The 23,958-nt window shown below is 44.1% G+C and overlaps 8 protein-coding genes across 9 annotated transcripts; 3 read left to right on the top strand and 5 right to left on the bottom strand.

Annotated features, from left to right (window-relative positions):
• Positions 1-18: 18 nt before the first annotated feature.
• LOC120446112 (WW domain-containing oxidoreductase) lies at positions 19-4,502 on the bottom strand. Its single transcript, XM_039626910.2, has 6 exons — positions 4,309-4,502; positions 3,737-4,246; positions 3,494-3,673; positions 565-694; positions 364-492; positions 19-279 (listed from the first exon to the last, which is right to left on the bottom strand). The coding sequence occupies exons 1-6, from the start codon at positions 4,398-4,400 to the stop codon at positions 100-102; spliced, it is 1,221 nt and encodes a 406-aa protein (XP_039482844.1). The 5' UTR covers positions 4,401-4,502; the 3' UTR covers positions 19-99.
• Positions 4,503-4,789: 287 nt separating this feature from the next.
• LOC120446102 (serine protease inhibitor 28Dc) lies at positions 4,790-7,883 on the bottom strand. Its single transcript, XM_039626898.1, has 2 exons — positions 6,918-7,883; positions 4,790-5,819 (listed from the first exon to the last, which is right to left on the bottom strand). Exons 1-2 carry the CDS (start codon positions 7,712-7,714, stop codon positions 4,910-4,912), a joined length of 1,707 nt encoding a protein of 568 aa, XP_039482832.1. The 5' UTR covers positions 7,715-7,883; the 3' UTR covers positions 4,790-4,909.
• Positions 7,884-9,290: 1,407 nt separating this feature from the next.
• Positions 9,291-10,424, bottom strand: LOC120446115. The gene is made up of 4 exons (XM_039626926.1): positions 10,193-10,424; positions 9,890-10,137; positions 9,660-9,833; positions 9,291-9,597 (listed from the first exon to the last, which is right to left on the bottom strand). The coding sequence occupies exons 1-4, from the start codon at positions 10,412-10,414 to the stop codon at positions 9,387-9,389; spliced, it is 855 nt and encodes a 284-aa protein (XP_039482860.1). The 5' UTR covers positions 10,415-10,424; the 3' UTR covers positions 9,291-9,386.
• A 99-nt stretch (positions 10,425-10,523) lies between these two features.
• Positions 10,524-11,592, bottom strand: LOC120446116. The gene is made up of 4 exons (XM_039626942.1): positions 11,384-11,592; positions 11,077-11,321; positions 10,849-11,022; positions 10,524-10,790 (listed from the first exon to the last, which is right to left on the bottom strand). The coding sequence occupies exons 1-4, from the start codon at positions 11,573-11,575 to the stop codon at positions 10,550-10,552; spliced, it is 852 nt and encodes a 283-aa protein (XP_039482876.1). The 5' UTR covers positions 11,576-11,592; the 3' UTR covers positions 10,524-10,549.
• Positions 11,593-12,579: 987 nt separating this feature from the next.
• LOC120458211 (annulin) lies at positions 12,580-18,090 on the top strand. Of its 2 annotated transcripts, none has more exons than XM_039645788.2 (3): positions 12,580-13,039; positions 15,688-17,654; positions 17,723-18,090. In XM_039645788.2, exons 1-3 carry the CDS (start codon positions 12,901-12,903, stop codon positions 17,945-17,947), a joined length of 2,331 nt encoding a protein of 776 aa, XP_039501722.1. In that variant the 5' UTR covers positions 12,580-12,900; the 3' UTR covers positions 17,948-18,090. The 2 variants fall into 2 exon arrangements, with proteins under 2 accessions (XP_039501722.1, XP_039501724.1); XM_039645790.2 differs by lacking the exon at positions 12,580-13,039 and adding an exon at positions 13,857-14,192.
• Positions 18,091-18,334: 244 nt separating this feature from the next.
• LOC120451297 (cytochrome P450 6a2-like) lies at positions 18,335-19,942 on the top strand. Its single transcript, XM_039634864.1, has 2 exons — positions 18,335-19,436; positions 19,524-19,942. The coding sequence occupies exons 1-2, from the start codon at positions 18,335-18,337 to the stop codon at positions 19,940-19,942; spliced, it is 1,521 nt and encodes a 506-aa protein (XP_039490798.1).
• Positions 19,943-20,469: 527 nt separating this feature from the next.
• Positions 20,470-22,464, bottom strand: LOC120454159 (inactive pancreatic lipase-related protein 1). The gene is made up of 4 exons (XM_039639228.1): positions 22,158-22,464; positions 21,519-21,681; positions 20,771-21,402; positions 20,470-20,702 (listed from the first exon to the last, which is right to left on the bottom strand). Exons 1-4 carry the CDS (start codon positions 22,201-22,203, stop codon positions 20,470-20,472), a joined length of 1,074 nt encoding a protein of 357 aa, XP_039495162.1. The 5' UTR covers positions 22,204-22,464.
• A 544-nt stretch (positions 22,465-23,008) lies between these two features.
• Positions 23,009-23,694, top strand: LOC120449745 (barrier-to-autointegration factor). Its single transcript, XM_039632380.2, has 2 exons — positions 23,009-23,245; positions 23,328-23,694. The coding sequence occupies exons 1-2, from the start codon at positions 23,120-23,122 to the stop codon at positions 23,472-23,474; spliced, it is 273 nt and encodes a 90-aa protein (XP_039488314.1). The 5' UTR covers positions 23,009-23,119; the 3' UTR covers positions 23,475-23,694.
• Positions 23,695-23,958: the final 264 nt, after the last annotated feature.

Below are 23,958 nucleotides of genomic sequence, written 5' to 3'. Positions count from 1 at the left end.
ACAAAACATTACGGAAAGTACTAACATTTTGATTTATATTTAGAGTTAATGGAATCAATGGTATCATAATGCATTTATGTACATATGGAGTATGTGCTGCTACTCCTCCACAAGCTCGGCAATCAGGTGCTCACTGAGCTTCCACAGTTGCTGCTGCAGTGCAGCACTTTTGGACAACTTGCTGGGCTCGCAGAAGAAGCAATTGTTGAAGTACAGTCCAGACAATCCGGTCAGCTCGTTGGCCGTGGCGCAGTAGATACTCGTGGCAGCTGCTTGTTGCTGTCATATGCCATATGCCACATGGGGCACAGGAAAGCAATTAGTGAAAGTTTTCGCAAACAGAACTCATTTCGTTCAACTCACCAGCGACTTGGTAAAGGGACGCACGATGGCGAAGAGCAGGCGGTAGAACCAATAGTTGCGCGACAGATCACTGGACACCATATTGCCCGGATGCAGGCTGAACACCGAAATGCCGCGCTGCTTCCAACGCTGAAAATAAAGGGTGCATTAAATGCATATATGTAATTGACCCAATTAAAGCCAAATTTGGGCATGACTCACCTGGGCGAGCTCCTGGGCGAACAAGACGTTGCACAGCTTGGCATTGTTGTAGGCCATCATGCTCCAATATTTCTCCGGCGGCGGCGACAGATGATGCACCGCCAGATTCTCCACGGGCAAATTGGCGAATCTGCAGCAGGCAAGTTAGCAAGTAAGTAAGTGTGGTTATTTGCGACGCATTTCTTTGTCCAGTAAGAGACCCCCACATGAACATTCCCATTGAACCCACTGGACTTTGCCCTCGCCGGCCGACAATCGCAAAACGAGTCTTGATTGCCATTGCCGGCTGGCCATAGCCGGCTTTAAACGCTCTTTATTAACGGGATGCAGTGCAGTGGGATGGCCGCACACAAAGACTATACTCCTCGCAACAACAATGGCGTGAGTCAACAAGTCGGTAGTCGGCGAATCAAAGCCCCACAACGAACAAGGACCCTGTCATGTGCACAGTGAACTCTCCTAGCCAATTGCCCTCCAGTTTTCCGGCGGGAGGAAGCCTCTTAATGACCAGGAGTAGCGCATGCGCAAGTCGCACACTTCCCGCGGATTTGAAATCGACGAAAGCCGCAACATGAAAACATTTCATTTCTGCCCACAAATACCGCGCCGCGCACATTTTGGACTTTGGATTTGTTTTCATTTTATTGAATCCCTGCGCTCGGCTTGGCGTCGATGTAAATATAACGTCGCAAAATGTATGCAAATTCTGTGTTATTTATAAGTACGGGTCGCACTCGGCAGCGGCATCGAAACGAAACCCGTTGGCGTTCCAGTTTTTATAAGTCTTGTTGTGGTAGGTGGGCAAAAAATAAAGTGTGCTTTTCGTCTGTTTGTATGTTTGAGTATATGAATTAATTTAAGTTAATTTAAACCTAATTAGGTTCTACAGACAGATTTGTATGTTTGAGTATATTAATTAGGTTCTACAGATAGATTTGTATGTTTGAGTATACAAATTAGGTTCTACAGACAGATTAATTGCCATTTAATTTTAAAACAATAACTCGCTGCTTTAGCTATCAACTGGAAATTACATGTTTGTAATAGAATTAACAAGTAGTTAATGGATTGAAAACTTTTCCCACGCAATTAGATAGATAATCATTGTAAAAAGAGAAATCTTAAAAATATTCTTTGGTATCTATAAACTAAAAAACAGAAAGATAAAGCTAGTTTTGTAGCCTGATGCAATAATAAGCAACCCAAAGTAATCTTTTTTCGACTGTGAAATGTTTGTTAGCGTTCAGCAATCGAACTCCATGCCACCATTCATATCTTTTGCTCGCTGAGGCGAACGTGCAACCAAAAGTCTCGTGCGCCACTTGCAGTACTCGCAGATAGTCATGTATGCTCCACGAAGCCAAAAATGTGGTACGTGCGCACAGCAACGCACGCAGCAGATACAAAACAACCTTAAACACCAACCCCAGTATGTACATACATCCAGCTAGTTTGATTTGGTGCTGTGTCTCTTCACGAGATTCGTTCACAAAATGATTTATTTGGTCATTGATGGCAGGCACAGTGGGCCATTCGAGGTCCCCAGTGAAGCAATCTAATTAAGCGAGTTAGCGCAAATTAGGGAAATTATGATTGACATCTACATAGCATTCTTTTATGTTTACTTTCTGTGAAAGCCTTTTTTTTAGCTTTAATTAATATATGTACATATATTTGATTCACTTCTAAGGTACAAGCAAAGATACTTTTTTTGCACATCATCAGTTTCAAGAGCTAGATATATGCATAAGTATCAAATATCTATATATCTGTTTAAAACAGATTACAATTGTATTTTAAGAGCTCTTGATGCCACTGTGCTTACAGCTGCACGTGATGCCGATCATATTGCTTTTTGTACGCAATGCCTATGGTTTTGATAGTACAATCGCAGCTGCGTTGGCTTTGTAATTGTTTTTATGTGGGTCTTTGTTTGCCTCGCAGTGCGCAGCACAATATGTAAACGAAGCCTATGGCTGTGCAAAGAATAATATGTATATTCCAAGCTGAGTTCAATTACGTTTCGCCTTGAAATCGGATCAAACCGAAAACATCTTAAGCAAACCACTCTGAGGCAAACATTTTGGAAAACACCTACACTAGACAGCATGACTGGGACGAAGTGCGTCTATTTCTGGTCTGGACTATGAATAGTTTGGCACCAAGGCGCGAAAAGAAACCGCTCGGTGCAAAGTCCACTGTGTGGATTCATAAAAGTGCAATCAACTTGCAAAAATAAAAGGGGACAACTTGAAATGCCATTCAAATGCGATGGCGGCGACTGCAAAATATCCACTACAATTTGTGTGCATTGGAAAATGTTTTCTCAATGTTACACATCAAGTTTTTTAGCTACTTTAAAAATATATATTTATATTTAGTTATGTGCGCTATTTTAGCAGCTGATTGTAAATAAAGTCAATGATTAAAAATATTTTTAGAATGTGTCATGTACCAAATTCAGTTTTAATTAAAATCCCCGTCTGATTTGGATAATAATCATATTGCACACAAACAGGTTGCAATACACACAATTGCTTGCCAGCCAAAACAAAAAAAAAAGTATATTATTTATAAAACGAAATTTACAGTTTTGGCATACTGAAATGTAATTAAGAAATGTATAAGCCAAATTGTGTTAAAAAACGAGAAAGAGGTATTGATTTGTACGTTAAGTTAAAATGTACTTAAAAGTATCTATATATAAATATATGAATAAATAAATAAATGTTTTTCATTAAATTTTGACCAAATAACTTTTAAGTGCCCTTCTTGAAAGTTTTAAACCAAATATAAGCAAACGAGGAGCCAAGTAAAACAGTGAGTTCGTCTACTATTATGTACATTATAAGAATACATATACAAACAATTCTATAACTGCAATATACTATTTCAAATTACGTGCTAAGGTGTTCAAATTCCCATTTACCTGTGCGACTCGGATGACAGCACAACGATCCGTGTTTTGTAATCAAACAGAGTCTCCAGTTGCAAGGTGAGGTGGAAATGCGACAGGTGCGAGACCTGGAATGTGGTTTCCAGACCATCCTCGGTCTTTGTGTAGGGCAGTGCGAAAACTCCGGCGTTTAGGATGAGATAATCAATGTGGCTGCAATATATTTATGCTCATCAATTAAATCATATTGGCATTTGAAGTATGTATGGTACTGACCTAACGCTCTGCTTGATTTCCTCGACAAATCGCTGCACCGAACGCAAAGAGCTGAGGTCCAGAGCGGCAAATCGGCAGCGGGCACGGGCTGCAGGCCGCTCCTGGGCAATCCTTTCGATGGCCGCCTCGGTGGTGGATCTGTTGCGGCAGGCGAAGATGATCTCACAGCCGTGATGGGCCAGCGAACGAGCGGTCTCGTAGCCAATGCCACAATTAGCGCCCGTAATCAAGGCCGTGCGTCCGTGCAAATCCTTGCCGTGCAGCACCTGCAACGCCGTGGAGCAGGAGTCAAATCGCTGGCGCACCTGGGCCACATTCTGCGTGGGCTCCTCCACGGCGAAGGCCAAACGGGGATCCACATTCGTCCGTTGCTGCGTCTCCTTGTTGAGGAACATGAAACGCTTTCCCTGCTCGTCGTAGTACTTCTCCCAGCCCAGGGGTAACTCGCCCGTGATCCGTTTGGAGCGACCCGTACGCGGATGTGTCCACTGTGATGTTTTTCCCTGCTGGCTAATGGGTGCAATTAAGAGTTATTACTTATTGTTTATGACTCTACTTGACTTTTGACTTACTTCACATAGCAAACGGTGCCGTCATCGGTGGCACGCTCCTCCCAGCCGGGTGGCAGCTCATCCTCGCTGTCTGTGTCGGGTAGGGATATCATTGCGGATCACTTAATACTTATTAAAAGCTTCGTTGCTAAAGAAAACAATTTTGGCGAAAAATAACACCAAATAAATTTTGGTTATCGATAACATGCGGCTTTGCCGATAACAGCCGAACAGCAGTTCTGTAACTGAAAATAACGGCTGTTCCGTTAAACGATGCATGTTACCCGTTAAGAAAAAGCATCTACGCTTAACAGCGCAGTTAACCGCAACCGGTTGTTTGGCGGTTCTTTATTTCAATTTAAATGTGGTGTACTATTAATTACCACAACCCCAATTAATATACAGACACAGTTTGCTCTAGATGTCAACCTGAGCTAAGAATCTGTATCCATGGGTTGAATGCGAAACCTTTTGAACAATAAAAAAAAGCACGCAACCATTATACATTCTGATGTTCTACTATTTTATTTATTACTAAAATTTAAAAATGATTTAATTAGCTTCCTAACTATAGTCAACGAACTTAGGTGCTAAAGCTTAATAATATATACGGTCTTTGAAGCTAAGCAGCCGTTGGAGGCTCATTTATAAGACCGTAGAAGAGCACCAGTTTCGTGGGATCGTGGCGCACAAGTACCAGGAATGGAGTGTCGCCCCGGAAGACGACATCGGGACCGGATTTCTTAAGGTATGTGACCGAAGAGGCCGCCGCCTCCGTGCCCTGCTCGTTGACGGTGAAGTCCACTTTGTGGACGATGTCATCCACCACCAAATCGGAGCGTGCTCCACCCATTCCGGCTCTGCGCTGTGCCTCCAGATTCTGCAGACTATTCCCGCCCAGCGAATTCGTTCTCGTCGCCTCGTTGGTGGCTATCAGCGAGAGATCATTCTGCACCGTGCTGAAGATTCCGCCCAGCCCTAGGCGCTGCATGAGGGTCTTTAGGTTGATCGACTTGGTGAGATGCATCTTTGGCAATGCCACCAGGGCTGCCCGTCTGTACATCCTGCCGATCATGTCCTCGATCTTATCCGCCGTCAAACGCTGCTGCAGTGCCATTAGCTCCCGCACCGATGACTTAAACGGCTGGATGATGTACATGGTGCTCAGATTTCCCCTGTACGGCAGTCCAATGATCTTGCAGCCCAGCTCGTGATCCTCGTGATACGGATATGCGCCTCCAGTGGCCATCATTTGCACCCTCATGGCCGGCTCAGTTCCCTCGCCATTGGGATAAAAGTTATCCGGTCGCGTGGCCGACTCGATGAAGTCCGTTTCCCAGAAGCCCTTGAAGTACAACGCATTGGCGATGATCATCCTGGTGGCCTGTGGTATATCGCTGGAGATGATGTTCTCGATGTGGTTCTTTGTGTGCTTCGCCACCCAGGCGTTGATGTTGTAACGCGCTGTCGCCGGACTGCCCTCGAAATCCTGAACCTGCAGTTCCGAGGCGTAGACCTCGGCGATCACCCGTCTGAAATTGCACAAAAGTGGAGCTCATGAGTAATAATTCAACAAGGTGCAGCTATTAGTATGCCAACGTCGTTGTGCAAAGTGGAGCAATATTATTGGCGACTAGGGTTGGGTTGGAATTGTAATATTTGCTGGGCTAAAAACTTACGAAAGTAGTTTTTTACGCTTTTTTGTTTATTGTTTCATAAGCAGTAACCCAAAAAGAAATAAATAAATATTAATAGATATGTATATCTATATAAATATAGGAAATATTTACTTTTCTCTTACTTTAAAGTACCTAACTTGACTTTCTTTCTTATCTGTTGAGCTTTTTAACTCACGAATTTTGGAATCTCATGGTTCCTACAACTTGAGCACATATTTTGACCTAAGGTTGTTAGTTCAATGTTTAATTTGCTGATAACAAGTCAAGTGACTTCAAATAATCAGTGATACTTTATGAATTGTATGATTTCCATGCCGTTTCATTGGTTTAAATTTATCAACTCATTCTGGTTTATTATATATTCTATTATCTATTACGCCGACTCACATTGATTTTAATAAACTTTTCAAGCCATTTATATTTTGTAATAACAAAGTGGTAGTTCTTACTAAATTAGATTAGCAATAATGCCCAGCTATATGCTAAGCTTTATGCGTGCATATAAACTTCTCAATGAAAGCTCGGATTTTAGAGATTCATAAGTAGAAGTGGTTTAACACGCCCATTTCGACACAGAGAAATTAACTTGTCACGTTCTAGCTAAATTTAACTGTTTTCATATTTTAATTTTTTCTGTTTGTTATCTCCTTCGAATATAAAATAAGTTAAACAGATGGATAAATTTCCTTTTAAAGCGCCACGTACAAGAGATAAAAATGTTTAATAAAAAAAAGCGTGTGAGATCATACTGCTGGCTTAATGAATCTGTTTCCCTGACACGGCATTCAGGAAAGATAACTACTTCAATCCGTAGCCTTCGGTTTTTCTTGGTGTAACAACTCAAGGCGATCGCTAATAGTCGGGCAATTCCCAGCACCCATCCCCAACCAGATATCGCTATAGTTCCAGTTGGCAGCCGGATAATTATCCGCAGCGAAGCTCACCACTCACCTGTAGTCGGGGTTGAGTGAGTAGCCGGCCTGTGTGAACAGGCCATTGGCCAGGTGCACCTCATGGGCACCCGGTCGCTGGGCCCGTCGATTGGATCTCATGGGGCTGCTGGCACGCCAGTTGGTCACCGGTCGTCCTGGCGACACTGCCTCCCTGGTGGGCTGTTGCAGATCCTGCAGCATCAGGCCGAACTCTTGGTGCAGGCGGTACGTATCCGGAATGCCAAAGACCGAGGACAGCTCCTCGTAACTGCGACCCTTGGCGCCCAGCAGCAGCAGCACCAGCGAGTACACAATGCTCAGCGGGGAGAATAGCTCCGTCTTGCCGCTGGTCAAGTGCTGTCCCATAATGTTGGCAAAGTTCAGCACACTGTTCGCAATCTTATCGGAGGTGGCCACATCCACGTAGCCGGAGGCGGAGGTGGAGGTGGAGGCGGGGGCGGAGAATTGGGAAGGGGCAGCCGGAAGCGGCTGTTTTACCGAAGCGTCTGATATGCGATTCAGCGCGGGGTCGTTCTGGCTGCCAAAGCCATTCACAAGGCCGCTCACAAGGCCGGGCGATTGGAGGGGCGGCACGGGGGGCAGCGGTATCGCCTGAATGTGCTGCGCCTCCAGCTGCACCTGCTGTTGCTGCTGCTGTTGCTGCTGCTGCTGTTGCTGCTGCTGCTGCTGTTGCTGCTGCTGCACTAGTCCGTTAATGTAGGCCATCGTTTCCGGAGTCCTCAAGCCCTCCCGGAAGAGTTCCGCCCCACAGCACGCCGCACTCGTGAGCAAAAGTGCCAAAAGCGAGCGCAACATTTTGTAATTTTAATCGCGAACGAACGAGCACACAGAACGAACTTTATACGGGGAACTTTTCATATACCCCTATGTCTGTATATATATATATGTATATATCTATAGATTTGCTATGTTTCTAGGGTTCAAACGCGATGTGGTTGTGCGAGTTGTTTGAGCCAGACTGAGTTGCTGCCGCTCAGCGCGCATCTTTATAAAACTGGAATCGGAAACTCGTTATCGCAAAAGCGCAAAGGTGCTCCTTAAAGCCGCAGTCTCTGGCGCGCTCTGCATCTGATCCCAGCTGATCTTGGAGAGCTTTCGTCGACGAGTCACTGGTTATACCCCGGGCTGTTTGTTTACATGGCTGCTCCAAGACTGCACTTGTTATTGATCTTCGGTAATGACAATCGGTACTTTCTGTATTCATGTACTGCTCCCCACAATCGGCATTTCTGCGAAACTTTTTGCGGAAATCCATTCAATCCATTCAAATCTATCTGTATCTATGTATCTTAACGCCCCGTGACGCGCATTCTGATATTCTCTCGCTGCCGGTGAGCAAATGATTTAAATATTTATTTGCTATACTATATAGTCCCTATGTTGGATGCGTATTCGCGGTCTTGTCATTGGAAAGTTCGCGCACATTGACACTGTGATGAAGCCGTGGGATTTCCCAGCACTAGGATAACATGGGCACGATGCTGGTCCATAAGAACTTTACTTTACCGAGTTTGGACGGGTTTTATTCACGATGATCAAAGCCGTCGTACAAGCCCGTCGTAAATTATTAGTAATGAGTAGTTATGAGGGATTTTGGATGCGATGCGATGAGTAATTGGCTTTTGTAATGCCAGTTATCAGAAGTGATAAAGTTGTAAATGTGTGCTATTTCTGTTAACTACCAATTTTGAAAACCATTGATCATCGATGTAAGCATCAACCGGAAATTATACTTGACAATTTAACAACAAAGAAAGATTTTATCACACGTTTCAATGTGAAAAAAGAAACGTGACTATATTTTTGAGGTTCAAAAGGAAGGCGAGTTTAATATTCAGAAGGGCCTTGCTTATATCTTTACTCAATAATTCATTTGATACTTTTTAAATATTTTTCTTAACAGCAAACTATAAATATGTGTACATACTATTTACTATAAACACATTTGCATTTATTGTTTGTACCACATCCAATTAATTAACAATAAGATTACAACTCATTTCAATTTTATTCAAGCTTCATGGCTCAGCTATTATTGAATGAGCTGATCAACTAAAAACACACGAAATGCTTTGTAATAATTGTCACGCGATTGTGAGCTTCGTTCCGATATAATCGGATATTTTCACACGCTCTCGAAAAATAAAAGTTTTCAAGAGATATAATAACTTTTAAAGCATCGAGTCATTAGATTAACAACATAAAATAACAGAAGCACTCGAATGCAATGCAAGTGATTATGACCTGAAATCACTCCTCCTCATTGAAAAAAACTTTGCTCAATTATACTGGACACACACACTAATATTACAATTTTCAAGAGTTTGTAAAATTTACAGACCAACGAGGCATTCAAATCCGAAAACTCTTCTTGTAAAAAACATCATTTGTTTAATTATATTTATTTTAACAATAATAGTTGTGGTCTTTTTTGGTTTATTCTCAAATGGTCTTGATTTTTAAGTTGCTAGTGAGCCCAATATGTGGTGTCTATAGCACGGAAACCAAGTTTCTCGAACATGCTCCTCGAGGCGGTGTTCTTCGTCACTACTGGGGCCAAAACTTGGTCGCCCGCTGCGGAGATCTTCTTAGCCATGGACTTTACCATCAAGCTTCCCAAGCCGAGCCGTTTATGTGAGTCCAGGACCTGCAGCAGACCCAACGATCCAATCGGCAATCTAAAACAGGAACGCACATTAATAAATTTATATACGAGTATAAATGCATTTCGATGGCTTACCGCAGACACCAAGCAACCAACTTTCCGTTGTCGTCATAAGCTCCCAAGTTAATATTATACTTAATTAAACTTCTCACAAACTCTATGGAGCCAGGTGCTCGATGTGGCCAGTTTTCATTGATAGTTTCGGCATCTTCGAGGGTCAAGTTTAGTAGAGTTAAGCCCGTCGGTACCCTGAATTAGAATGACTCGAATCATTGAAAATTATACAGTTCAAAGCAAAAACTCACTGAATAGTAAACGAATCTACTAGTTCTTTGCTGGCAGTGTACCAAACGGTCTCCACAAAGTGCGGTTCCTTATTGTTGCAAATTAGGCTGCCAATGTGTTCTACCACAGGCTTCAATCGGGAACCAAAGCCGAAGAAAAGGTATTCCTTCCCAAAGGACTTTAGGCACTCTACCGCTTTCGTCACTCGATCAAAATTGTCGCTCAGAGTGTTAAGGTAAAGGTGGTTAGCATGAGTGTCCGAACATAACTGTGATAAGACAACATTTATGAAAGAACTTTTCCGGTTGCATCGCATGTCTTACGGTTAGAAGAAAGGTTCCATCGCTCTGCCAATCGCCATTCAACGATAGAAAACTGACTTTCAGTTCCGGATCTATCTCAACCCAATTGATGAAGTTATTTATGCACAGATAGCCTTGGGGATCCGTGTCTCTGTGGACATACAAATCTCGCAGCTTCGTCCAATCGCTGCGTGGAATTTCAACCAAAGAATCCTCCGTCGACATGACGACAACCTCACGCATCAAAAGCTGATTGAACACTAAATTCGAAAACAAAACCAGACAAGAGAACTGCTTTTCACTACAAAGAGCGCGATAAAGTATCAAATGCTTACGAAGCAAATAAAACCGAAGAAGTAAAGTAGGCGTTCGAAGTCTCTATTTATTGTGTATATATGTAAAGCAGGGTATCACTGCCCAGTAGAGTTTGCTGATGGGCTTGAAGCCCAGTTTCTGGAACTTTTTTTGCGAACCCTCGTTTTCGGGAACAACAGTAGCCAGGACTTCTGAGCCCCTTGACTTGATTTCATGAGCCAAAAAGCGCACTGCCAAGGATCCCAATCCCTTTCGACGACGTGAGGATAAGACGTGCAGGTTGCTTAGACTTCCATGGGGAGATCTGAAAATTAGTTCAAGGTATTAATTAGAATCTTCTAAGTCAGTCTGTTTTTTCTTACCTTAGGCACCAGGCAAGAGGTTCTCCTTGGATATCAAATACCCCAGCAGTGAGATTGTTCTCCATAAAACCACTTATCAAAGTCATAGAATCAGCTGAGCGATAAGCCCAGTGCTTGTCGACCAATTCGGCATGTTTGGGAGTGAGATAAGCAACTTTGCAAGAGGTATTTACACTAAATGTTAGAAATTAGTAAACATAATTTCCTTAACTAAATGGTTCACTTCACCTCGGTTTCCAACTGGGAACTTCGCAGCTTGGCAGGTGATAAACAATGGCGCCCTGGTGTTCAAGTCTTGTCAAATCTTGACCCAAATTCAGCCAATATGCCTCGACTAATGGCTTTAATCTCTCTTCATAGCCACAAATCAAGTGGAACACATTCAGATTAAGGGAGCACAACAGTTTTTCTAGATCTGCCAGCGATCCCTTAATGGTATTAAAGTAAATATAGGCCTTGCCATCCAAATAATGCTGGAATATACATAGATATTACGTCTTATTGCACAGCCAAAAAATGGTTCTATATATTTTACAATTAGTATATAGCTGCCATGCGTTGTCCAATCCTTATCGCTGGTGCATATCTTAATGGACTCTGATTCGGATAAGGGTATGTAGTTTATAAAGTACTCGATTAAGTCGAATCCCGTGAGATTAGTCCTATCATTCGCGTACAAATCTCTGAGCTCTGGCCACTGAGATTTTTCTATTAGTTTTGATTCCATTACAATTGTTGCTCAGGCAGGAGAAATGATACTGATGTTTTTTTCTTACAGACCACTATTTTTACTCAGTTATAGTATTTATGACAATCTCTTTCACTCGCGTTCTCTTACTTTACTCACTGACGTCACAAATGTTCTTGCGCTCTTTCGTAGACACCTTCTGAAATCGAAATCATCGGTTTTGATAACTATACTCATTATTGCGTTCTGATCGCCAACTACAGAATTTTGTTAGGTTTTGTATTTGTTTTTTGAATTTTTAAAAATATTTTTTCTCTATTTTTATATTTTTTTTCAATATTTTAGAGTTAATTTTTAGTTTTATAAGAAGAAATAGTGGGTTAAATAATAAATTAAATTGTTATATTTAATTTATTAATTTTCTTTAAAATATTATTTGGAAAACCGTTAATTAATTACAAAAAAACCTTTAAAGGCACTAAATAAAAGTCTAAGTAATTTTTCCATTATTCACATTTACATATATCTTATTTTATGAGTACTGGTCGTAAAATAATAATGAATTAAGCTTTTGACTTTAAAACCCTATAACAGTAATGCCCAGAAATGTTGTTTACCCTTGCAAAGGTCACAATGAAGGAACACGAAGTGTTTATTTCTCCAAGTGTACCTGCCCAGGAAACACGCATTACGCAAAACACTACAGTTAAAGTCTGTAAAGTTCGGTTAACAGAAGTGAATAAGATTTAAAGCCAACCACGCCCTTTCAGCCCTCCAGCCTTCGGCAGCCAAACTAATTAGTTAACTAAGACAATCCTGAACTGCTGACAATCAAAGTCAATAATGATTCACGATTCAAGACAATTCTGTGAAGCTGATCAATTTCCACACGCATCTCTGCTTTTTGGACACCCGAGGTCATCAACTAAGTGACACCGTTGACCCTCCAACAGCCACATGGCATATGGTATGTAAAATGTGAAGCGTTCGGGTTAGACGACCGATCGATTCCTATATTCAGTATCATTTGAGTGTTGGAGCTTCATAGACCGCTTCGAAGCACCTCCATCGACGGCGGTGACGTGATCGCAGCTGTTACAGTTTAAACTGCCTCGACTTTGCATTCCGCGGGCAGTTTAGCCCAAAAATGACACGCCAGTTAATTGCGGACAGCGCAGTGGTGGGGTTCTAGAGAAGAGTAGCAGTCATATTCCGAAGTTCAAATACCACTCCTACAAATCCATCAGCGAATCAACCAAGTACGGCTTATCATCGCCAGGCGAACCGGTTTGCCCAAACAGATAAAGCCACAAAACGCCCGCACTTGAAAAATAACTGGGTGTTGTGGTAGTGCGACTTGAAACATGGGTCAGAAACTAACGTGTTGCAGGGAGTGCGGCGATTGGAAGTGGTGCTCAACTAAGGACGGCGAGGAGCCAACGCTGCGTATACGCAATGCCAATGCCAACTATTTTACGGGTGCTCCGCAAGGCGACAAAACAGGTTGGTTCAAGTCACCAAATAAATAAACACATAGATCGCAACATCTTAATCAATCCACATGGCATAGTTCAAACAGCAACTTGACATTGACATTTTACACAAAAATATGTATTTAAGAACTATACTATATTCTGGAGCCCAAGACCTCGAATTAGATGTTTTTCTCGAATTTCTCAAATTATTCTACGACATGTTTTAAGGCCGTTAAGTAAGATTTTATCTATGCGTTCCGCTTACCAACGTCTCAAATTGATTCACTTTTGTAGTGTATGGCAGCGATCCAAACAATTAGGCATTTGTTCTATAGCTATTTGCCTTTTATGAATGCAAATTTGTAGCCGTGGGTGTTAGACACTCATAGTCGAGCTGCCCACAGAGTAGTTTCTTCCCCCGAATTGCTCATTTCATACCTGCAATTGCGAAAATTAAATTAAAATAAACAAAGCATGAAGCAGCAGCACCTGTTGATTGACACATAGCTTACACAGCAGTTTGCATTGCCAAAAATGTGATATTTAAACAATTATTGATCAAAAGCACTCTATGCTCACTTATTGACCATGTTGGTCAAGATGTTGCCAATGAACGATGACGTAGTTGCTGGTCGAAACACAAAACAAAGCCCACAGCTTCTTGGCCACAACGGGTCCATCGCAGTTGCCCTGAAGCGCGGCTTCCCGTCCATAATTAATAATAACCGAGCAGAACTCAGAGTGCCAGAGTGCCAGAGAGACGGAGAAATACATAGCTAGAGAATTGGTATTGAGAGCCATACTCGTACACTCGAAACTGAAACTTGTGGCCCAGCCAATTTCCGATCAGTTAAGTTCAAAGCGTCGCGCTGTTCACATCGACAGATCTTCTATCCGTATCCCACAGATAGACTATCTATAGAGCGCAGCATCCGTTAGTTTGATTCTTCTTTTGCGGCTATTACCGGTGTAGCCCCTCCTGTTAACCGTAACACATAAATTGCGGCTTAGAGCGGTCTTCTTTCATACATAAGCATCGTATTAGCCGGAGGCCAAAAAGTGCCAGATGAGCTATTGGTATCGCAACTACACGCCCAGTTGGCTGCAGCGATGGTGGCCAAATTCTCCGCCCCGAAGGGTGAATCCTTTTCGCAACACACGACCTTCGGCAGATCTTGAAGGTACATAATATAATAAATTATATATATAAATAATATATATTAAATAATCCTGGAAGTGTGTCACAGATAGAAATATTTGTGAATCATTAAAATGGGATTTTAATTGGTTTGGTAGTGGTTTTTTCGGTCTATGACTTCATTTTGTGCGTTTCTGTTTTTTGTTTTTAATTCTTGTTTAGGTTGTTTTACGAGTTGAAGAGGGTTCCCCATACAAATGCCAAAAAAATATATATAAATAGTTTTTTTAATAATTTCTTGTAAATTGTTTAGCTTCAATTGTATTTAAAAATTTGTCGATCGTAAAATATGGTCAAACAAAGATTTATATCATTTATAACAATCTGTAGTACTCATGTTTGTATAAATCTATTCCCCCTTATCGTTGGAATTATAGTATTGTTTAATAGATTTTATTGTTGATCTATGACTTCATTTTGTTTGCCTTTGTTTTGCGTATTTCTATTTCCGTTTTCAATTTGCATGTTGGGTGATTTGACACGTTTGGGCGGTTCTACTATTCACAATTTTGCGAAACTCACACACAGCCAACCACAAATATGCGCTTAAACAAAACTAAATACTTGCTATAGGCAAACAAATATTTGAACTGATCGATCTATTTACATATGCATTTTGCAATTGAAAATGCGCTATTTGAGAAGATTTTCTATTTTAGCGTTTGATTGAAGATGAAAAAAGCCGCATAAGGGAATCAGATCAGCCATGTGGAAACATATGCCCCAATAAATCATAATTGCAAGTAATTTAAGTTCCGATTTAAGTTCCATGCTCTATCACTCAAAGATCTTACTATAGAAATGCTTTTATTTATTGTTCGAATAAAATCCGTGCTTGTTCGTGAGAAAGAAATCGAAGAAATCTATTTTGGTTTCCAGCACTGCGACCCTCAGTGACCTCAGCAAATTGAATTTCAATTATTAAAGACTTTATTTCACTTCTGCCTTTAACTACAAAGCAACATGTTACAAAAAAACTAAAAGTCATTTTCATGAAAAGTATTGTTTTCTAATCTGTTTTAATTAACCTGCGCGCCCCTATTTTCACTTTCATCCAGAACTCTTGGCTTTTTATTTAGTTACCCTATGATTAAAGTATTTTTTCTATATTTTATTTTGATATATTATTTAAATTTTCTGTTGGTTCTACTAGTGCGTTGGTGTCGCATTTATTGTCCACTACGAAAATTAATTGGCTTGGCATTGATCTTTTGGCCATTGTGGCACAAGTTTGTTATGTTTATGGCCAAAGGCGATTAGTCAATTTGTTGCTGCAGCTTTGGGGAATACAGCTGGCAGCACATTTGCTGTATGAGATCATCGCCTGCCACAAAAAGAATATCTCTTGAAATCGGGAACTTATTGATGACAGATTTTAATCAGACCCCAACGAAAATACTTATTATTACTCACAAAGAAAAAGACTTACTTATAATCTTCCCAGTTTATAAAGTTCATGTTTTGATTCTCACCAACAGATGGCGCCAGCTCAGCAGTGCTGGGTGTGCTGAAGGTGGATCTGTGCCAGGAAGACAACCACGAGGAGCACCACACGAGCCACTTCTACGCGGCGACGGCCAAGGAGGCGCTGGTGGTGAGGCGTGGCGAGCCCTTCAGGCTGAAGATCCACTTCAATCGGGACTACAGTCCCAGCAAGGATGCCATCAGCTTCATTTTCACTGTGGCAGATGACACCAAACCGACTCCCGGCCATGGAACACTCAATGCCCTGGTGCCGCACGATGGCATCGATTATCTGGGCGACACTTTGGAATGGGGTGCCGGCATTGAAGCGCATGAGGGTCAAACGCTCACGGTGCTGATTAAACCACCATCAACCTGTCCCGTGACGGAGTGGAAACTGGACATCGACACGAAGCTGCTGGGCGATGGATCGCGGAGCTTTGCCCTGCCGCTGCCCATCTATGTGCTCTTCAATCCCTGGTGTCCGGATGATCAGGTGTATCTGGAGGATCGGGACCAGCGCAAGGAGTACGTGATGCACGACACCACGCTGATCTGGAGGGGATCGTACAACAGATTGCGTCCATCGGTTTGGAAAATCGGCCAATTCGAACGGCATGTGCTCGAGTGCAGCCTGAAGGTACTGGGCACGGTGGGCAGGATTCCGCCGGCCTACAGAGGCGATCCCGTGAGAGTTGCTCGAGCGTTGTCCGCACTGGTGAACTCGGTGGATGATGATGGTATCCTGTTGGGCAACTGGTCGGAGGACTTCTCCGGCGGCGTGGCACCCACCAAGTGGACGGGCTCGGTGGAGATTCTACAGCAATTCCACAAGACCCAGAAGTCGGTTAAGTTCGCACAGTGTTGGAATTTCAGCGGTGTTTTGACCACCATTGCAAGGTGTTTGGGCATACCCTCTAGGATCATCACTTGCTACTCCTCCGCTCACGATACACAGGCCTCGCTCACCGTGGACGTGTTCATCGATGCCAATAACAAGAAGTTGGATGCAGAGACCACGGACTCGATCTGGAACTACCATGTGTGGAACGAGCTCTGGATGCAGAGACCCGATTTGGGAGTGGGCGAGCACGGCACCTTCGATGGCTGGCAGGTGGTGGACGCCACTCCGCAGGAGGCATCCGATAACATGTATCGCGTGGGACCCGCATCCGTTTCGGCGGTGAAAAACGGCGACATCCTGCGACCCTTCGATGGTGGCTTCGTCTTCGCGGAGGTGAATGCGGATAAGCTCTATTGGCGCTACAATGGACCCAGTCAGCCGCTTAAGCTGCTCCGGAAGGATACGTTGGCCATTGGACACCTGATCAGCACAAAGGCGGTGCTCAAATGGGAAAGGGAGGACATCACCGATACCTACAAGCATGCCGAGCGCTCCGAGGAGGAAAGGAGCACCATGCTCAAGGCCCTCAAGCAATCCCGGCATGCGTTCAGTCGTTACTATCTGAATGACAATTTCAATGAGATTGAGTTTGATATGGAGCTGAAGGACGACATTAAGATCGGGCAGAGCTTCAGTGTGGTCCTGAAGGTGGCCAACAAGAGCGAGAGTCGCACCCACATGGCCACGGGTCAGATCAGTTGCGATGCCGTCCTGTACACCGGAGTGGGTGCCATGGAGGTGAAGACTCTGGGCTTTGAACTGGAACTGGAGCCCAAGAGCAGCGACTATGTGCGCATGGAGGTGATCTTCGAGGAGTACTACGACAAGCTGTCCTCGCAGGCCGCCTTCCAGATATCCGCCGCCGCCAAGGTCAAGGACACCGACTACGATTACTATGCGCAGGATGATTTCCGGGTGCGCAAGCCGGACATTAAGTTCCAGCTGGGTGAGGCTGCCATTGTGGCCAAAAAGGAGCTGGACGTTATTCTGCGCCTGGAGAACCCACTGCCCATTCCACTGCACAAGGGTCTGTTCACCGTGGAGGGTCCTGGCATCGAGCAGCCTCTCAAGTTCAAGGTGAGTTCAGCTGGACATTAAAGGATCTCCTTGAAGAATCTCCAACTAACTAACACAAACCTTTACAGATCGCCGAAATTCCAGTGGGAGGCACTGCAGCTGCCACCTTCAAGTACACTCCGCCCTACGCGGGGCGTGGCACCATGCTGGCCAAGTTCACCTCCAGGGAACTGGACGATGTGGATGGCTATAGGCACTACGAAATCGAGCCACGGCCGGAGGATCTGCTGCAGCCCAATGGAAGCCACCGAAGCAGCAACATCATCCGCAGACGCACCGATGTAATTGCCTAAATGCATTGTCCTTTTGTATTGCTTAGGTTAAGTGATTTGTTGTAAATAATATTATTAATACCGTTACTTGTAGAGTAAAAGGGGGTATACTAGATTTTCTGAAAAGTGTGTAACAGGCAGAATTCAACATTCAACAATCACAAGTATCAGCTGTTAATATTTTGATAGAAATATTTTCGCGAGCATTAGCACAGAGAAGCGGTTGAGAATCTCTTTGAAAGTTCTCTTATATCGGTAAGTAAAGTGTCGGCTATTATCGCCAAAGTGGTAATTATGACTACTAACTAAAAACTGGCCAAGTCATGGTGTCGAAAGCGTCGAAGGGAACCCTATAAAAACAGACCCAACATTTCATCATGCAAATCAGTAAATCGTCAACTACACAACATGTTCGTTTTAATATACCTTCTGATTGCGATTTCTTCGCTTTTGGCCTACTTGCACCACCGCAACTTCAACTACTGGAGTCGCCGCGGAGTGCCGCACGTTGCTCCGCATCCACTGTATGGCAACATGGTCGGATTCCGGAAGAGCCGGGTGATGCACGACTTCTTCTTCGACTACTACAACAAGTACCGGAAGAGCGGCAATCCCTTCGTGGGCTTTTACTTTCTGCACAAGCCGGCCGCCTTCATTGTGGACACCAAGCTGGCCAAGAACATCCTGATCAAGGACTTCTCGAACTTTGCCGATCGCGGCCAGTTCCACAACGGGCGCGACGATCCGCTTACGCAGCACCTGTTCAATCTGGACGGAAAGAAGTGGAAGGATATGCGTCAGCGGCTGACGCCCACGTTCACCTCGGGCAAGATGAAGTACATGTTCCCCACGATGGTCAAGGTGTCCGAGGAGTTTGTCAAGGTGATCACGGAACAGGTGCCCGCCGCCCACAACGGAGCTGTGCTCGAGATCAAGGATCTGATGGCCAGATACACCATCGATGTGATTGGCAACTGTGCCTTCGGCATTGAGTGTAATACGCTGCGCAACCCAGTCAGCGATTTCCGCACCATGGGACTAAAGGTGTTCTCCAATTTCCGTCACGGGAAACTGCTCACCATGTTCATGTTCAGCTTTCCCAAGCTGGCCAGCAGGCTGAGGATGCGCATGCTGCCAGAGGACGTCCACCAGTTCTTCATGCGCCTTGTCAACGATACGATTGCCCTCAGGGAGCGGGAGAACTTCAAGAGGAATGACTTTATGAACCTGCTGATCGAGCTGAAACAGAAAGGACGCGCCACCCTGGACAATGGTGAGGTGATCGAGGGCATGAACATTGGTGAACTGGCCGCCCAGGTGTTCGTCTTCTATGTGGCCGGCTTTGAGACCTCCTCCGCGACCATGAGTTACTGCCTGTATGAGTTGGCCCAGAATCAGGGCATCCAGGACAGGCTGAGGAACGAGATCCAAACGGTGCTGGAGGAACACGAGGGTCAGCTAACATATGACGCCGTCAAGGCCATGACCTACTTGAACCAGGTCATCTCAGGTAGGTGTCCTATCTGGAAAAAACCCAACCCCAACAGGTATTCTAACTGGTTTCACTCTCTATCTTATCAATCTTATCTCTATGCAGAAACCCTGAGGCTCTACACCTTTGTGCCCCACCTCGAACGGCAGGCCCTTAACGACTACGTGGTGCCGGGCCACGAAAAGTTATTGATTGAGAAGGGCACCCAGATCATAATCCCCGCCTGTGCCTACCATCGCGATGAGGATCTTTATCCCAATCCTGAGGTCTTCGATCCCGACCGCTTCTCGCCGGAGAAAGTGGCCGCCCGCGATTCCGTGGAGTGGCTGCCCTTCGGCGACGGACCGCGCAACTGCATCGGGATGCGGTTTGGCCAAATGCAGGCCCGCATTGGTCTGGCTCAGATCATCAGACGGTTCCGGATATCCGTCTGCGACAAGACAGAGATCCCACTCAAGTTTAACCCCGCTTCCGTAGCTATGGTCCCCATTGGGGGCGTCTACTTGCGAATGGAGCGCATCTAAGCTCCACTTTCTTTGTGCCCATGTATATAGCTTATGATCGGAAAGCGAATGTGATGTACAATTTAATTCATTTTTGGTTTTGTAAAATTGTTAATTAATTAAATAGCATTCGTTGTTGACCATACATATTATGTTTTTGACTTACCCAGCCATATTCACTTATTGGCCTGTGATGCACTTAGACGAATGTGGTTCCCATCAGATTAGCAGGTTCATAAATTGCATTTGGTCAAAGTTGCAACTTGCCATGCGAATTGCTACCTTACTAGATATACACGCTATTCGAAGAGTAAAAGGGTATACTAGATTCGTTGAAAAGTATGTAACAGGCAGAAGCAAGCGTGTCCGTCCGTTTGTCTGTCCTTATGAACGTCGAGATTTAAGGAACTATAAAAGCTAAAGAGTTGAGATTAAGCATATTTCGCTGATTTCAGAGCAAGTGCAATTGCACGGTTTATTTTATGGTATATGTAATAATAATATTTATAATAAACATAAACTATTTATATTTTCGAAGAGAAGAAGGGTCAATTACTCCATACATCATCGATCCCCAAGGCGTAGCTTGGTTTGTTGGCCGTCTTCACAAAGAATACTCCACGAGCTTCGCGCGGAACCGGATCACCCATTAGGATCTTTCCGCCAGTACAGTTCTTTCCCTTGAGCTCGTCCAGTCCGGAGCAGGGAACACCATAAAATCCTTTGGGAGAGTTAATAGACTCGGCGTAATATTCATAAGAACGTCCATGACTGCAACCAGCTGGAATATAAAAACAAATTTAATGACAATTCTGCTCGGCACAAATTGAAAACGATTCGAGTACGCACTGAAAATCTGTGAAAGCTCCTTGCAGCCTGGCTGCGGTGGTCCACCGCCATTTGGATAGAAATCCACCATGCCAATGGGCTTACGGAAGCCCAGGTATCCGGCACAACTGTGAATCACATCCACAAAGTTGGCGTCCGTGTCGTCCAAGTGATTCTCGGGACCGATGCAATCCTCGAAAGCGGGACGAGCTGGATCCAAGCCCGTGATGCGATTCACCCTGTACTTTGTGTACGAACCAGCATAGCCCATGATGTGCGCACCCAGACTGTGGCCAATCAAATGAATCCTATTCGGATCCGCATCCTTCTCCTCCACCAGCAGATCAATTAGCTTGGCCACTGCCCTGCCCACCTGCACCGTGTATCTGGCCGGGGTCAGGTAGTATATATTGTCCGCCTGATCCTTCCAGTTGATGGCGAACACGTTCACCTGGCCGCGTTCGATATAGGCACCACGAATCGATTGAATGGAATTGCTCATGGTGCTGGACTTCCAGCCGTGCACGAGGATCTTGGTGTCCAGTTCCGGGTTGAACTTCTCCGCCATCTCCTGCCAGGTGTCCCGCTTGTGACGCTGCGGAAACTCAAAGTTGTTGTCATCTATCCAGAAGTCGGCGCTGGAACTGGAGTCGCTGAAACAGGCGGATCAAAACTGTGACAACTTCGAAAGAAAACTCTTTAAACTGTTAACATTTGAGTTTAAAATGTTTTTAATATTAAAAAAAAATTGAATACAAAAACCACTTACCTTCCATATAGTTCAAACTTGATGAGCTGCGGCAGATTGATGCGGTTTTCGGGCGGAGGTTCCACCAGGTAGGCCACCTCCGGCTTACCTTGGCCATTGGGCATATAGATCCAAGTCTTGTTGTAATCCTCCTGGTTCAGAGCCACCTCACCACGAATGCCAACTATCAAGGCGGAGAAGAAACATTTGCTTTAGGATGATAGTTATAACGAATTGAGACTATTTTACAGAGAAGCAGCACGGGTCGCACCACTTGGGCGAGGGCAGCGAATCCGGTGATGAGCCACTGCACCACCACAAATGTGGTGGACACCTCGTTGCGACACGGATTTATCACATTGCAAATGCAGGCCAGCGCATTCGAGGACATCTTGACCAGCTAAACGTCGATCTTGTACTGATCGGACGCCGGATTGCCGATGATCGGAGCTCCCAGCTCTCCAGCTGCCCAGATCCAAGCTCATTAAGGCGGCTGACGCATTAGTAATCCTCGAAACCGGTTACAGCCCAGCAATTAATTTGTGGCCTGGAGCGCTTTAATTACTCAGCATCAGTGCGCTGTGTGTGCGCGCAAATCTCGGTCAGATGAGACAAAGCCACATATGTATGCCCGATTCCCGATTCCCCGTCTCAACTCACCCATCCAACCAAGGGCCAGGCCACAAAGCCAGCAAAGCGCCAACATCTCTGCGCCAAAGTCAACTTCTCTGTGCCACGGGACTTGAGGGTGTGGATTTTATAGCGTATGATAAGCTAGCAGAGGGCTAGGTGTCAATCAAGACTGGAGTTTGGGACGGACTGCTGGCCAGGTTGAAGTCTCGGTCGGAAGGGTCTTCGTGTTATCAATCCCACTCAGTGGGGCGTCTCAAGCGCGGCGCTGTTAAATTGGGTTAAGCCAAGTTCTTTGGTGCATACTAATCGATGGTGCATTGCCCCGATATTGAAAAGTGGCACAACATATTTTTGAAACTGCAGAAACTAAATAAATACCTTCGATAGATTGGATAACTAAGTTACAATTACAATTTCTTATTAAACAAGGCATGTTGCACTTAATGTTTTTGTTAATGTTATGTACACACTGTTTTATCTAAATAAAACATTTTTTTAGACTTCCAATTATAATAATTAAGTAAAAAAAAAATAATTTAATGCCATAACAATTTTAAAGCTACATTAGGTATTCAAAATCTATAACGGTCATGTAAAATACCGTGGACCAAACAATGTAAGTATACATCTTACATGTCATAATTGGCCGGTATTTAACTTAAGTAAATTACAATCATGTCCGACGCGAAATTTCGGACATATTTGAATGCATTTAATAAAACTCTGTTTTTTGGCAATGTTATTTGATTTAAATTATAAAGCTTTGTTGATTTTGGGTGGTTAAACAAGTAAAGCCGGGAATTTTACGTGGCCTGCTACCGTGCAAAATTTGTTTTGGTATATTTAGGTCTGCTGTGGTATATTCGGTAATATCACTTGCAGCCACACTGGTTGTGCGTCATTTTCAGAAACGCCGCGAATATTTTGCCATTGAAATCTAGCTTAGCACTGGAATTTCGCAACGCACAATAAAAAAGCAAATAGCAGACATGTCGGGCACCTCGCAGAAATACAGGAACTTTGTGGCGGAGCCCATGGGCAATAAGTCGGTGACGGAACTGGCCGGCATCGGGGAAACCCTTGGTGGACGCTTGACGGACGCTGGATTCGACAAGGTGCGTGTGTAAATATGATGACGCCATGTGCGCAAATAAACAATGCCGCCAAGTGCTAACAAAACATTTCCGTCCATTTTAGGCCTACACTGTGCTGGGACAGTACCTGGTGCTGAAGAAGGACGAAGAGCTCTTCAAGGACTGGATGAAGGAGGTGTGCCACGCGAGCTCCAAGCAGGCATCCGATTGCTACAACTGCCTCAACGATTGGTGCGAGGAGTTCTTGTAAGATGGGCAAAGATTGAAGCGTCGGCACACTCGAGTATTTCGATCAAAGGGAATCTGCTAAAGGCATCGGTCAATCACGTCAAGAAAGTGGCCGCAATACTAGCTAAGCATTTGCCGTGTTCATGTTTATAACACTGTTAGTATGTAGCTGTAAGGTGTAATTTAATGTCTAACCCGAATAAATGTACAGTCATGGGAACGATCCTGTTTTGCACAAAGTACAGTAGGTGTCAATCATTTCTTGGTGACGAACAAAGGAGCGTTTAATTAATTTTATTGGCGCACAACAATCAGTAGCAATTTGAAACGCAGATTGCGGATTAGACCATGTGCAGATCGGTTGGCGACTATATCATCTTAATATTTCGATACTGTTCGAGTGGGATCATCTGACTCGCTGAAATGAGCGTATTTTGAAGTGAATTTTATTTTGTAATGGGCACCCTAGTGAATTCTGCCTTTTTCTTGATTTTTTATTTTTGGGC

This window comes from Drosophila santomea, chromosome 2L (assembly GCF_016746245.2).
Source record: "Drosophila santomea strain STO CAGO 1482 chromosome 2L, Prin_Dsan_1.1, whole genome shotgun sequence".
Lineage (NCBI taxonomy): Eukaryota > Metazoa > Arthropoda > Insecta > Diptera > Drosophilidae > Drosophila > Drosophila santomea.
Note: the sequence above shows the minus strand (reverse complement) of the source record. Positions and strands in the feature narration are given on the sequence as shown.